Genomic DNA, 14,931 nt, shown 5'->3' with positions numbered 1-14,931 from the left:
TCGCAGACAGATACCGAAAGAGCAGAAATGGGTGTGCTCATTATGAGTTCCACTTGCGGCATTCGCCACTTCGAGCATGTTTTTCTCCAGATAGCTGAATGCATTAAATTCCCTTCTCCAAAGACAGGTCTGGAATTAGATCAATGTCGTTCCATTGAGCACTGAAAATTGTGTGCTTGTTAATCTTAACCACACAGCCCCACTTCCCTTCCTTCACCAAACCCTGAACTGTCCTCAAATGAAATTAATGGGCAGAGGAAATTGAACACATAATTGCTTGTCTAGTGAGTGAAGTGCCAGTGCGAATCCATAAGGCCTGTCGTTTTCATCATGATTAATGCAGCATACAAGCTTATTTTTTGTAGGAGAGTGCTCCAGAGATGTCTCACACCACAGTAGCGAATCTTCAGAACAAAGGATAAGTTCAACCCTCCAGCCAACTTGAGGCATTAATTAGCTAATATACCTACCTCATACCGTTGCTCTTAAATATGTTCTTCATTAAGGTGCCTTTGAAGCTTAAGAATAAATATACATGGGAAGGAAGCCAAGGATCTGAATATCTGTGTTACATACAGCACTTCCCTATATTGTATCCCACTCCAACAGGTCTTACAGCGTTTAACGATTGAGATCATCTATTGCAAAAGTGAAGGACACGACTTTGATATGTCTCCCCTCTTCAGCTACAGAAAGGAGCTCAATCAGGTAATGTTGTCTCTCCGTTATTTTTTTTTCCTTCACTAGTTTGCTTGCTGTAGGTATTGGAGTTACTGTAGGTTGTTATGCAGCAAAGTCCTGTTGCAGGAAACATAATCTCACATACATTAAATGGCGTTTACGAGCATGGAGTATTTTTTTTGTGATTAGGCCATTTTTTCCAAACACATTATCAGAAGGGGAGGAATTTTTGGTTATATATGTTATTTTTCATTTTCTTTTCCTTGTTTGGAAACTCTTCAAGATACTACAAGACTTACAAATGAGAATGATGTGCAGATCTGCATATTCGTACTCCTGAATAACTACATATAAAAAATATGATAAGCTTTTTCATATACAGTCAAAAGTAATTTTGTTCTGTCAAGCATTTTGATATGTCTGTGATCCTAATTTGGAATTATGATTCATGCCATGTTGATTCTTATATATATATATATATATATATATATATATATATATATATATATATAAACAGGTATTGTTTGAAGGGGATTCAATTTCCAGAAAGGTGATCTTGAACAGACCTGAGAAGCTAAATATCCTCAATTATGAAATGGTACGCGTCTAACGTTTTTGAATTACTTCTTGAATGATGTGAAAGCAGAGCAGGATTTATGTCTTCCATTTATTTTTATTTTGGTGGGAAAGGTTGTCCTATCTCCAGGCTATCAAGACATTGAAAAAAAAAAAGACATTGATTTCTTTCTACTACTTTGCATTTGTTATGTGTTGCATTCATTCTGCTCCACTTGCACCAATATATTGTTAAACTTTTTTTCCTTTTTTCTTTCTTCCACCTTCCAGGTTTCTCAAATGCTAAAGAACTTGAAGGCCTTTGAGAATGACTCTGCAGTTAGACTTGTAATTTTGAAGGTAGAGAGGGGGCCCAGGGGGGGACACTGTTTTAGCATGTGGTTACATGAAAAGTAAAAAACTAAATCTAAATGAGCTTAACTCGATAGCTTTTGGACATTGGAGCGGTGCTTTTAGCATTGTCAAGTTCAACATTCCCTTGATCTCTTTGAGTGGATAACAAATGTCAATCTGAAAATATATACAGCGATTTGGTAATTGGCAGAGTTTTGTGCCATTAACCCTCTGCCAAAAAATGTGGGCTTTTAGAGATGGAATTTAGGTCGGCCACGAGATAAAATAAAGAGATATCTCACCATTCATCTTTTTTACAGGGAAACGGAAATGTATTTTGTGCTGGTGGTGATATTGTTTCAAATTTTTTGTCTGTAACTCAAGGTAAATTAACATTTGTTTGGGAGTATATTTTCCTGCTGCCGATTGCTACACGGAAGCTTAATGTCCTCCTACCACCCACTGGCAGCAGGAGTTCCTGCCATGAGCATCAATGTCTATAATTTTATATGCACAAACTGGAATAGTTGTAGTTCTAACAATCTGTAATGTTATTTCCATTATTTAGGCCATTGGAGCTATGGTGAGAAATTTTACGAGAAACAACTCATCTTAGACTACATACTTGCTACATACAGGAAGCCTCTGGTGAGACAGGATTAAATTTTACATGTGTTTCTTTCAAGAGATGATTTTCAGTCACTCGATGCTAGTTTTTTCTTAATTTCCTTGAAGATTTCACTGGTTGATGGTATTGTAATGGGAGGAGGTGCTGGCCTGTCCATGCATGGAAGGTTCAGGATTGTCACCGAGAATACTGTAAGTTCCCTGTCTCCTTTCAGCATAATTTTCAATACTGTTAGTATTGCCACCGAGAATAGCGGTAATAAATCCTTGATGTTGCAATGGAACTGTGATTGAGAAGCATCATGGTTGGTACAAACCCCCCACTGATCCTGTTCTGTGATGTTCTTCGGTTCGTTTTTTCTTCATCCAGGTATTTGCCATGCCTGAAACATTAATCGGGCATTTTCCTGATCTTGGTGCCTCACATTTTCTTTCCAGGCTCCCAGGGCATTTTGGTAATACTATGCCAGACACCCTTTCATTTCTGTTTTTTTCGTTGATAAGAAGGGTGATGCTAGAAATACCGGTAACATTTGTTTTTCGAATCACAGTGATGGCCATGGTCTTAATCACAATTATGAAATGAGTTTAGTGGTAATTAATAACCCCACACGCAGGTCTTAATCACAATTATGAAATGAGTTTAGTGGTAATTAATAACCCCACACGCAAAAGAACCGGTGCTAATACGTGCATTTTCTGTGAAATCCCATTATGCAGGGGAATATCTAGGGCTTACCGGTGCCCGGCTTGATGGAGCAGAAATGCTCGCGTGCGGCCTGGCAACACATTTCGTTCTCTCTAAAGTACCTACCATATTCAATCCCTAGTGTTGTTTGAGACTGCTTTAACATCCCTATATAAACCCAGTGACTAACAAAGTAAATCACTGGAATTATGCTTATATTATAGGATTTGCTTGCATTGGAGAATGCGCTCCAAGCTCTAGGCTCATCGGATACAGCAACAATTTCTGAGGCTATCAGTAATTTTGGTCACAAGCCAACTATAAAAGATGATAGTGCTTACAGCAGGTCGAAAAAGAATATCAATATCCAACGCTTGCTCCTCTGCTTATTTCATTAATCTTGATGTGTCACAAGCCCCAGCTAATCTGTTTTGGTTGCCCAGATTGGAGGTTATTAACAAGTGTTTCTCCAAGGAAACAGTTGAGGAAGTCTTGCTATCCCTGGTAATTGTCAGTAATATTTTCTCACAAGGAAACATGCACGCGCGATTTTCCATATTATTATGAATTAATTAAAGCGGGCTTTAATTGCTTGGCATGGTGTAGGAAAATGAAGTTGAAAATCGAACAGAAAAGTGGATCCTCTTGGCAATAAAATCCATCAAATCAGTTAGCCCAATCAGCCTTAAAATTGCTCTTAGATCGGTAAAGAATTCTCAACCATTTCTTTTTTTTGTTTTGTTTTTTTACTCTCTTAACCATTATACATTAATGGCATGGGTAAGTCTTGCTTAATCTGCTTAGATAAGAGAAGGAAGAACGCAGAATCTGAAGCAGTGTCTCGTTCGTGAGTACACTATCTGCTGCAACTGCATTCGAGCAACTGTTAGTAACGATGCACTTGAGGTACAGACTGGTTGTTTGAATGCTTAGATTAATTAATTAATTCACATGTACATACAGCATTAAATACGTCAAAAATAAAATAAAATAAATGAATAGGTGTAAATTAAGAGGCTGTTTATGGTAGCGATACAACAGGAGTTTCATGAAATTTTATTTTATTTTATTTTAAATTTAAAAAAATTATTTTAATATACTTTTAAAATTCACTAGCACAAGATAATTCCCATGTTATTATATATTCTTTTAACATCTCCCTTGTTAATTAAACATACATCTACAGGGAGCAAGAGCAATGCTGGTTGACAAAGACAAAAAACCCCAGGTATAGATGATCTTTTAGCACTTCTCTAATTAGTGCTTTAATAATTGCCAGATTTCCCTTTGTCCTTTATTTAATACTTGCAATAACATAAGCATCAATTATTATGATTAAAAGCCTGATTTTTTTTAAAAAAAAATTAATGATAGTAACAGTTTCATTTTCATTTTTTCCCTTTTTTTTTTTCCAGTGGGAGCCTTCAAGATTAGAGCTGGTCAGCAAAGATATGGTGGATCGCTGTTTCACTGGCATTGATGACGATGATGACTGGCAGTTCTTACAACTTCCTGACAGAAGTAGCATGGCTGAGGTATTGAAGCCAAAGCTTTGAACAACATGATCATGAGGGTTGAAGAATGGAGGTGAAAAACGTACTAGAATTTGATGAACTATATTACTTGCCAATAAAAGTTCAGGAGCAATCGTGGTCATGCACGGCCATGTCTTATTATGTTGAAACCCTTCCTGATAGCTAGGAAGCCCAGGATTTAGTGTTGTTTTTTCCTTCTTTCTAAAAGAACATGTTAAGAGCTATGTTTCTTTCATATTATCAGTTGCGAATAAAATTTGGATTAACAATATTCTAGATTGAAAGCCAATTCATTCCATCGATTAAGTTTGTTATGATAGAATTTAAAATGAATTGTTTTCACATATATGAACAATGTATAGATCTACTACGCAAATTACACTAATGATTCCTCAAATTAGAGAAGCCAAAACTTTCTTGCCGTAACAGAATATTCCTCTGCTGAAGACCATGAATTTACATAGAGAAAGAACTGTGGGGGGTGGGGGAACTTCGTAAATCATCCCTGAGACGCGAGAAGGGGGTTGTTTTCCAACCTGCAAAAAAATGAGGTATCTCAACTTCGAAGTCTAATTCAGTTTAAGATGCTGGAGTAGTAAATAAGCAAAAACAGATACCAAAATGGAGATTTCCCATAAACATGAGAACTGAATTGATACTAATCTACACCATGTTCTTACATCATTTACTTCCAATTAATCTACAGGGCTTTCTTTAATCTGAGACAAAAAGAGGTGCTGTAACTACATCTAAATAGCATTCTAATTTTGAACGATCAAAATTCAAAGATCATATGACAAGCAGTAGGCCATGCCACAAATGTTTGGGGACTTGTGCTGCTTGGCCCTGGATTGTGGAATTCTAGTGTGTCGTGGCACTTGCTTGTGAACTTATAGACTTTCGATAGAAACCTTAGATTTATGATTATAATTCAAAGCTGAAATAAAGTGGAAAGGGGTTTTCAGAACTGCATGATCATAGAGGCTCATAGTATGCTTTACCGATTCGGATCAAGGGTTGAAGAAACTTGAACCATCCAAAGTGACAGCAATTAGAACTAATATACTTGTAATCACCGCAAACCAAACTAAGATTGATCCTGCGATAACAAGTTTTCAAATGTGGATCGTGAGATGACAATTTAAACCAGCCTTAGATATGTGGTTCTTTCACATATTGAATGTTCAGGTGACTAATGATAAAAAGAAAATAAAAACATTACCAGCAGACCCTTCAGAACTGTTATTGCTATCTGAGGGCATTGATTCAGCATTAAGAGTATGTGAGCGTGATCCTGCAGATCCTGCACCTGAGGCATCATTGGAAAGTTTGTTATTTCCTGTCTCAGACGCCACTATTCCTTGAAATTCCTCACTCACAATCAAAGCTGCTAGAACATCCATAAATGACTCTTTATCCATCTCATTTGAAGAACCCCTTCTGCTAGGCTCATAGATTGCATTTGATTCATCAGAATCAGACATCTCATCATCTGAAGCATCTGTATCAACATGCTCCACCTCATTCTTATCATCATCTTCATCCTCAACATAGGCTTTATAAGTTAGTCGAAGGAGAATCTCTCCAGAAGAAGCTTTTCTGAACAATCCCCAACCTCCTCGCAGAACCACAATCTTGTCAGTTGGTACAGTATCTTGCAAAGATCCCAAATCAACCTGTCCATGTTTTTGAATTTAGAAAGCTATATTTAAGAGAAATGAAAGAATGTAACTGCCACAAATAACAGTCAAAATTTCCAGTTCCTGCACAAATTGCCCAATAAATGCAGGGAAATTACAATTTGAAGCTCACGTAACAAAAATCATGGAAGGAGAGAGAGAGAGAGAGTTTTGGGTCCATCAACTCATAAACTTGCTATTGCCACCTCTCTGGCCATCACTGTCACCACCTACAGCACCACTATTATTTCAATCCCCCAGAATCACCATGTCACCACACTGCAAGGAAACGTCAACTAATACCAAGACCATTAAAAATATGTTCTGGTTGTTGCACAACCACCACCTTCATTTCTTCTCTTCACCAATACCACTGAAGCAGGCAGGTTCTATGAATCTACTATGAACATCAATTCTTTTAAAATAAATGCTAGTGTTAATGCCAGTTTAAATGTAAAGAAAAAAAACATGATATCATTACAAAGCACAAAACCAAACATTTGATTGGATATCAAAATATCAATTTCAATAATAAATTTATTTGCAGCGGGATTAGATATCCAAACTTCCTAATGGTTCATTAAAACTGATGTTATCTCACTTGTTTGAGGTAAATTTCTAGGCATATCTTATGCATATAAGTAAACCCACTGAAGAGGTTATGTCTAATAAAAAAATCTCTATATGCTATGTGATCAACCAATCAAGTACGACAAACATCCAAAGAAAACATTAAGGACAACTTTGTACTTTTGCAAAAAAAGAGTTGTTTGGAATAAGATATTTACCTCTCCTGTGCCAATAGTTAAACCCGTGAATCCAAGAGAGTCTTTCACTTGGATGTTCAATTTTTGTTTCCTGGGGTTTGTAACAAGCATGTGAAAATCCTGGCCAAAGTCATAAAACACAATTATCTCATGAAAGTTTACAATAAGTGTACAAATCGCACCCAACAATGAATGTTTTATTGTAAACAACGTGTTTGCAAATAAATGAAACATGGAACATGAAGAATCACCTGATTCCAAATTGGTTCGCCAGGAGGCCCAATGACAGTAGTTTGACTATTCTTTTTACTGCGCATAATTTGATCTCCCAGGTTCAGAATAACATATGGGTCTGTTTTACCTGAAAAACAACAGGTAAATAATGAGTGCTACAAGTGGAATAGAAAATATATATGAGAATTAAGATACCCAAACAGTCATACACCAATGATCAAATGGGCATGACAGATATAAGGCTAGGAGGATGCAGTAGTATTATGCTTGTGACTCTTATAACTGATAACATCAACAAAATGTAGTGATGCATCTTTAAGATTGCAAATCAATGTGAAAGAATCAGAACGAACAAAATACTGAAATACTTGAAAATGGGTTAAAAGACAAATGCATGGCAGCCCTCTGCTTTCCTTACTATTTCAGAAGATAAAGACTGGTACTTATTAAATCATCCATACGGGTGTCAAGCACTAGGCAGAAACATGTTTGACACGATATTCATCATCATATATGATGACTTCAATAGAGATGTAAAAAATGATCAAATTAAAGCAGAGGCATCCTTTTCAGTCAATAATAATTTTGAGCAAGATTCGACTACTCAAAATTGCATGCAAGGATTCTAATGAATAATAGATTTCAAGAAAACTGAAGTAGAAAGAACTTCTACCAAGGAAGACATAGGAAAGTTTTTGAGCATCTACAAGAGTGACTGATAGTTCTCCAACAAAATCCCTGTTTCCTTCTTGCATTTCTCCTGATTCATTTGCAACAGGGCCAACCGCTTTTCCTTTTTGAAAATCCAAAACAATCTTCTTAGGACGAACAAACAGTCGAGGCAAATCCTCAGTGAGAAGTTTTTTCAGAAACCTATGGAAATGCAGTGAACCATTTAAATTAGGTGAAAGGAAAGACAGCAAAATCCCTAAAATATGCTGTAGCTATAATGGTCCTTCTCCTTTGATGCATTTTGTTATTGTATTATTATCAAACAAAATACATTTTTCCAGACACATCAGAGAACATAGGCTTCAAAGTCGGAAGTTAAATTGGCTTGCAACCGGAGGATGGCTTGTGAAAAAATTCAACAAACTTACTTACTGTTTCCAGGAAACACGCATTTGTAATAAATCACCAAATTATTTGCTTAACAGAATGCACGATTATCATTTGTACTATGCTGCATCTTCTAAAACCTAAAATACCATCTGGTTGCATTCAAGGTCATCTGACCATATTAACTTTGAAATTATGGGATAATTGACTTTTCAAAGACAGACTGCCTAGGAGCAATAATATTACAGTGAAAAATAATACAAAGCAAACTAAAAACTAGAATGGAGAGAAGAGTCCACTTACATTGAGAGAACAGGAATTGCTGGTGTCGCCCAATGCAAGCATAGAAAATGAGAAAAGAAGAGGTTTGCATTAGAATCTCCAGTATCAAGTTAATCAGGTATTAAAATACAAGAGATAGAACACAGGGAACTAGAAAAGAAGAGCTCTATGGTGTATCCACAATCTCAAATCATGTTCAGTTTTGCCAATCATCCATTACTTATGTCAAGTTTTCATCATTAAGAAATCAGCAGATGCGTTCTCCTAAAGCAAATGGGATTTAGTAAACGTCATCAACAGATTGGCAGATTTCAAGAAGAAATGACATCAAACTTCAGTAATTATTCTTAGCTATTCAGTGTATTATAGCTGAATGATTCCAGATGCAAGTATCATTAAGACATAAAATAGATGAAATAAACCCTTTAAGACAATAACAATGGCCTACCCATTAGATTGAACAAACGAAATGGTGAAAGTTCAAATTTGATCTTCGGGAGTGACACAAAAGCCCATGAAACAGCTCCCACCCATGGCTCTGTTGGTATCAACCGCAATTTGACCCAAAGTTCACCATCAATATCAAAATCTCGAACACCGACTGGCACCACAATGGGGATAATGCCAAATTTTAGCGACAGCATTAGCAGCATCCGAGCACCACCAGTATATCTGAGGCCTATTTGATACCTAAATATCACGAAAAACAACATAAATCAGTTTTCTATGTTATGAATCTGAATAATGAATGCCTAACACTTACCGTACCCCGTTGATTAACAATCGGATTTCCACGACAAAATTCATTACAAAAATTTTAAAAATGGACGACAAGGACTTCAAATAGCTAGCTAACTTACTGCAAATCGTTGACACGGCGAGAAGTTCTCCTCTCAACATTCCTAACAGACAATGGTTCATCCCCTAAAGAGAACTGCTTAATTTCAACTCTCTCAACATAATCAGGCTTCTTCAAATTATCAATAACAGGCTGCAACAACCCAATGAGCCAATTCTCAATCCCACCTCTGTAAACCTTCCACAACTTCCCTAACACCATATTAACCCATTCAACAGACTCTTTTCTCTGCAAATCCTTCTCCAAAAACAAAGAAAAGCTGGTGGGCACTTGCGGCCACGCCCCACCACGCTTTCCTTCCTCGTTGCTTTTATCTTTCTTTCTTGAATTCCATGCTTTATCAAAAACAACACCAACAAAAAAGAAAAATACAAATAACCCAACAATGTTTCTATTAATTGGAGGCGATGGTATTGGGTGTATCACTCCTAATTGTGTCCTTAACTTGCCGACGATTGGGTCTTCTTGAAAGCCAGTGAAGTTGGAAATGGAATGCTCTTGAGATAATTCTTCAGTCTCCAATTCGTTAGAAATTCGCTTAAAAACAAACCCCTTAGTGCCCTTTGAAAGCTCAATGTTTACATTGCGATTTCGAGTGTCGTTTGGGATGACACAAGCATGGAAAGTTAGAAACCTTCTTCTGAGATTTTGTTGAGTGAAGTTGGTGATTAGTTTTTTACGTCTTCTTTTGGAGAAAGGGAGTGGTGGGTGGTAGTTGGTTTGATTGGAGGATTTACATGGGCAGAGGAGAGGGAGAATTTTATAGGAATTGAAGTTAGTTGAAGAAGAAGAAGACTGCAGAGTCATTTAGAAATGGAAAAATCAGTGCCCCAGTTTTGAAAAGGGCACAAGAAGGATCATTGCTTGGGAATAGGAACATGAATTAAAAGGAAAAAAAACAAGTGAAATTCAATGAAATCTTAATCTAGAGAGTTTGGGGCATTGGTGATGGGCTAGACTCAGTAGAAGAGTTGTAGTTGAAAAGTCCATAGGAAATTGGAAAGGAGAGGAGGAGAAGAAAAGTGGAGGATATTGAAGGGGAGATAGAATGAGGAGGAGTGCCTGTGTTGTGTTTTATTGCTTTGTGTGACTGGGGAAATTTTAAAGAGTGGGGGGTGAAAATTAGGGAGGGAGAGATTTGTCTCTGGTGTCTTCTGTTTTGTGAATGGAGAAAATGTGCGATTATTTTAAAAAAAAAAAACTCGTTCAAAAAAAAAATATTTAAAAAAATTAATTATAAAATAGTTATGAGTTGCGTTGTTTTAGAAAAATAGTGTGGTGAATGGATTGTTTTGTTAAAAATAATATTAATTACATGGATTGCTCTCTTCTAGTAACACAGTTCATTAGGTTCCGTTGTTATAATTGAAATATATTTTTTAAATTTAATTTAGAGTTTTAAATAATATTTATCATCTACAAGTCAAAATATTACTATCGTTTTATACTCGATAATTATAATAATTATCAATTAAAAAAATTAATTATAATCTATTTAAATTTCAATATAGTTCCTTATTTTATTAAGTTAATTACAAGTTATGATAATTGTCAATAACAATGTTTCATAATTTTAGTCTATTTAAATTGAAATTGAAATTTTTAACTTGATAGGTTGATTAATAATTAAAAAAATAAAAGTGAAAATAACTTATTAAATCAGCTGATAAATATAGAGTGCTAATTAAAAAACATTTATTAAGAATAAAAGGCAGATAAAATAATAATATATATATATATATTGTAGTATAATATGTTTTTTAAAATATTTTTTATTCTTAACATAAGTACATTAAATTTTAATATTTAAAAACCTTCTTAAAAGAAACCAAATATAGTTTCAAATATAAAAATAAATAATTTTTTTTTTGTCTTTGTCAATTCTCTTGACAGGTTTAGAGATTTCATCTTTTTACTAATTTTTTTTATCTTGCCGAATTTAAATTCTAAAATTAATATTTTGAGAAATTTAGTATTTAATAAATTAGTTTTTAAAACACATCAAATCAATATAAATTTAAATATCATTAAAAATATATATTATCGTGATGAAATTCTAAAAATTCAAATAGTTTAAGAACAAGACTCCCAGATTGGATAGTCAATTAATGAATTAATCATAATAATCTAGTATATTTTTCTTAACCACGTGGTTAATAGTTTGTATTTAGTATTTGATATGTTAATGTGATTTATAACTAATACTCATAAAAGATCTTCTTTGATAGATGTGAGGATCTCCAATACTTAAATAAATATCTTTTTAGATAAAAAAAATACAATAATATTCCAGAGAGAGATGCTTTGAAAATATATGTGCAGCAGAGAATGAAGATTATAAACTTTTGTTCTGAAAATCTCATTGTATATTTATAGCCCATAAATTTTGTTATTTTGTATAGAAAAAAGGCTAAAGCGCAACTTTTATCTTTATGATATTTTAAACTGTATTTTGAGTTGTGTTCCACTTATTTTATCCAGTTAAAAAATAAAAAAACGATAAGTCATGATAGATTCAAGCCCACTTGGAGCTAGGCTTGACATACTTTCAAGCTCACCACTAAATCAAATGTGCCTTTATTATAACGTGTTTGGTGCTAGTGTATGCTAACCCAACACATCAAAAAATTTAAAAACATTTATATTTATATGTTTTACTGATTAGATATTTTTTGATAAATATGTATAATCTTGTTTCATTGTATCAAATAATATATACATACACAATACTCTTTTCATAACAATCTTTTCTCCATATTTTCCTTGCGTCAATGAAAATGAACTGCTTGCTGGTAGTCTAGTTTTTTCTTCTTCTTCTATAAGCCAATCACAATCACATGATTCACATTATATAGACGTCTAATCCGGGAAAGAAAAAAAGGCTGTGCCGTCATGAGTTCAGGGCCCCTGACTTATCCCTGTCTATACTTGTGGAAGAAAAGGAGGCTCCGACCCTCCACTATCTTTTCAACCCGTGGAGGAGAATAACTGCTCGAGAACACACGCACCGGCAGCCATGCCACCCTTCTTTGCAACGATAAAAATGCTGGTTAAGGTCGCTTTCCATTTAGACTTTTACATAACATAATGGAGTGTCAATTTCAACGATTAAGATCTCACAGGCTTTGGTAGAGCGGGGAAAGGTATTTATTTTTCTTTTTTAGATAAAGGTTTAAAAGTTCACTACTGATCAAATATCATGAGTTTGTTTTGGCACGTGAATTAATTGATCTTGGCCTCACTGCTCGTTAGACTAAACTTTTGTTTTTAGATTAATGTGAGTGTTAAGTCAGCTTATGTATTTCTTGACTAATCCTACAGATTCTAAAATTAATGACTACGCAAGTCTCCAGTGACCTTAAAATTTGTGAAATACAAACTGGTGACCTCTAGAGAGATTTGGTAGACTAAACTTGATCATAGATGGGGTGATTCAAAAGAGACAGTCCTCACAAATTTACTTCTACACGTGAATTTAGCTATTTTTATGTTTTTAAAGTGTTTTTAAAAAATTTATTTTTATTTATTTTTTTCTTTGTTTTAATTTAATATTTTTAATATTTTCATAATATAATGATTTCAAAATATTTTTTAAAAAATAAAAAATATTTTAATATAAAAAAATAAAAAATAACCTCTATCATATCACTTCTAAATATTCTCTACTCGGGCTGGGACTCCTACAAAATTTTGAAGGACTATAGGCATTTCCACCAGTGATCGATGGGTTTTGTAAATTAAATTAAGGTGGTAGTTCAATTAGAGGCTTCATAGGTACGTGTAAAATAAGTCCCGTGATATGCCCACGAAATGCTTTGATAATGCGGGAATGTTTGAAAGTAACTTTAATTTTTTTAACCTAATTTTTTATTTAATTTAAATATAAAAATAATTTGCATAAAATTTTTTCCATAAAATTAATATTTAATATTAGATTTGACCTGTTAAATTTAGATGGTGTTTTAAAATACAATTATTTTCTAAAGTATTTTTTATTTTAAAATATATTTAAATAATATTTTTTTATTTTTTAAAATTTATTTTTGATATCAACATATTAAAATAATTAAAAATTAAAAAAAATTAAATTTAACCTTAATATCACCTTAACAACTTCAATCACATATCTTAACTCGAGATGATTTTTTTTCAAACCAGATAACCAACATTTAATGCTGAGTTTTTTTTTTTTTTAATTTACGTGGGGTATCCTGGCCAGCTTGCGCGCACCACGACTATTCTCCACGGTCTACTGGACATCCTACAAGCCCAGGGGCAGGTTAGGCACCGCGGGGGTGACAGACGTGCACATAAAAGATCGAACCCGAAACAGGAACAGAACAAATCACACGGTTGATCAGAACAAGTTTTTATAACAACACTAAAAAAAAATCCCCCTGGTCTAGATATTTTTTTACTTTTAATTTTTTTTTATCTCACCTGCACAACGTGGCGCGAAAAGTAAATAAATGACCGAATTTTATACAAGCCTTTAGATATAGGTATAAGAGCCCAGCAGACTATTCTGAAATTTCAGTAAAAAAAGTTAGAATAATTTTTCTAGCAAAAATGATGAGCAACCGGACTGAACTCGTCTTGACACAAATAAACAAATATACTGAAATGGAAGGTCATGTGAAACGTGGTGTTGAACCGCGCTACACACCGTTTACACATTTGGAATACACTGTGGATTAGAATACCTTTTATTTTTATGAATTGAGTTTTTTAATTGCAAATTTAAAAATTAAAAGAAATAGGACGAACATAGAAAGGGTGCTAAAAAAATGATATATTTAAAGTTGACATGAAAAGCTTAACTTAGTCCTCTGAATTAGAAAATTTAAACTATCCAGCCCCTTATGTTTTTCTAGAATCAATTTTGATACAAATTTTTTTATTTTTTATTTTTCAAGCCCTGATTTATGAAAGAAAAGGTTTTGTCAGATTCTAACAAAGCAAGAGGAAATCATTATTTTTACATATTTTGACTACCAAATTAATCTATCACGAGTTCTATTTGAAAATAGTATATTATTAGTGGTTATTTAAAATTTTAGTATTACCTAAAAGAATAAATTGAAATCTAGGAAATTTGATTTTAGGTTTTAGAATTGTTTTTAAGGTTTCTTGGGTTGATAAATTAGTTTCCAAAAAGAGTGTATGGGATTTTTTTTGGTCAGGATGAGTTACATAGGTTTATAGGAGGGAAAAAATAGATATGTCTTGATTTTTCAATTTCCTTCATGATGTTCGTAATATGATCAGATAAATAATATGTTGTTTGATTTTTTTTATATAAAAAACAGGGGCAAATAACTAGTTATCTATTCTTTTAAAAATAAGTTGACCAATGTTAAAACAATGGTTGTGTGACTTTTTTTTACAGGGGTCAGAGATGAATAAAAAAACTAAAAAATCAATTAAACTGAGAAAATCAGAAAAAAATAATTGAAAAAACCAAACTGTGAAAAAACTAATTAAATAAATTAAAATTTTTAAAAACCATACTGAAACCAACAGGTTTTAGTTCAGTTTTTTATTTTTTTTTTAAATTTTTGATTTGATTATTTTTTTTAATAAAAATCAAACTAAATCAAAAATAATTATC

At 33.7% G+C, this 14,931-nt stretch overlaps 2 protein-coding genes across 3 annotated transcripts; one reads left to right on the top strand and one right to left on the bottom strand.

Annotated features, from left to right (window-relative positions):
• The first annotated feature begins 27 nt into the window (after positions 1–27).
• Positions 28–4,709, top strand: LOC133696611 (3-hydroxyisobutyryl-CoA hydrolase 1-like). Its single transcript, XM_062118836.1, has 15 exons — positions 28–127; positions 656–708; positions 1,199–1,279; positions 1,528–1,596; positions 1,911–1,974; positions 2,159–2,238; positions 2,326–2,409; positions 2,588–2,672; positions 2,938–3,023; positions 3,130–3,251; positions 3,349–3,409; positions 3,512–3,610; positions 3,710–3,811; positions 4,092–4,133; positions 4,321–4,709. Exons 1-15 carry the CDS (start codon positions 28–30, stop codon positions 4,459–4,461), a joined length of 1,269 nt encoding a protein of 422 aa, XP_061974820.1. The 3' UTR covers positions 4,462–4,709.
• Positions 4,710–4,711: 2 nt separating this feature from the next.
• Positions 4,712–10,425, bottom strand: LOC133697513 (tricalbin-3). 2 transcript variants are annotated; one of them, XM_062120124.1, is made up of 9 exons: positions 9,322–10,423; positions 8,910–9,151; positions 8,483–8,501; positions 7,794–7,993; positions 7,138–7,247; positions 6,908–7,006; positions 5,663–6,116; positions 5,442–5,539; positions 4,712–4,976 (listed from the first exon to the last, which is right to left on the bottom strand). In XM_062120124.1, the coding sequence occupies exons 1-8, from the start codon at positions 10,125–10,127 to the stop codon at positions 5,451–5,453; spliced, it is 2,019 nt and encodes a 672-aa protein (XP_061976108.1). In that variant the 5' UTR covers positions 10,128–10,423; the 3' UTR covers positions 4,712–4,976; positions 5,442–5,450. The 2 variants fall into 2 exon arrangements, with proteins under 2 accessions (XP_061976108.1, XP_061976110.1); XM_062120126.1 differs by lacking the exon at positions 5,442–5,539 and having other exon boundaries at positions 9,322–10,425.
• Between the last annotated feature and the right edge of the window lie 4,506 nt (positions 10,426–14,931).

Source organism: Populus nigra, chromosome 6 (genome assembly GCF_951802175.1).
Source record: "Populus nigra chromosome 6, ddPopNigr1.1, whole genome shotgun sequence".
Lineage (NCBI taxonomy): Eukaryota > Viridiplantae > Streptophyta > Magnoliopsida > Malpighiales > Salicaceae > Populus > Populus nigra.
This window is presented reverse-complemented; position numbering and strand designations above follow the sequence as displayed.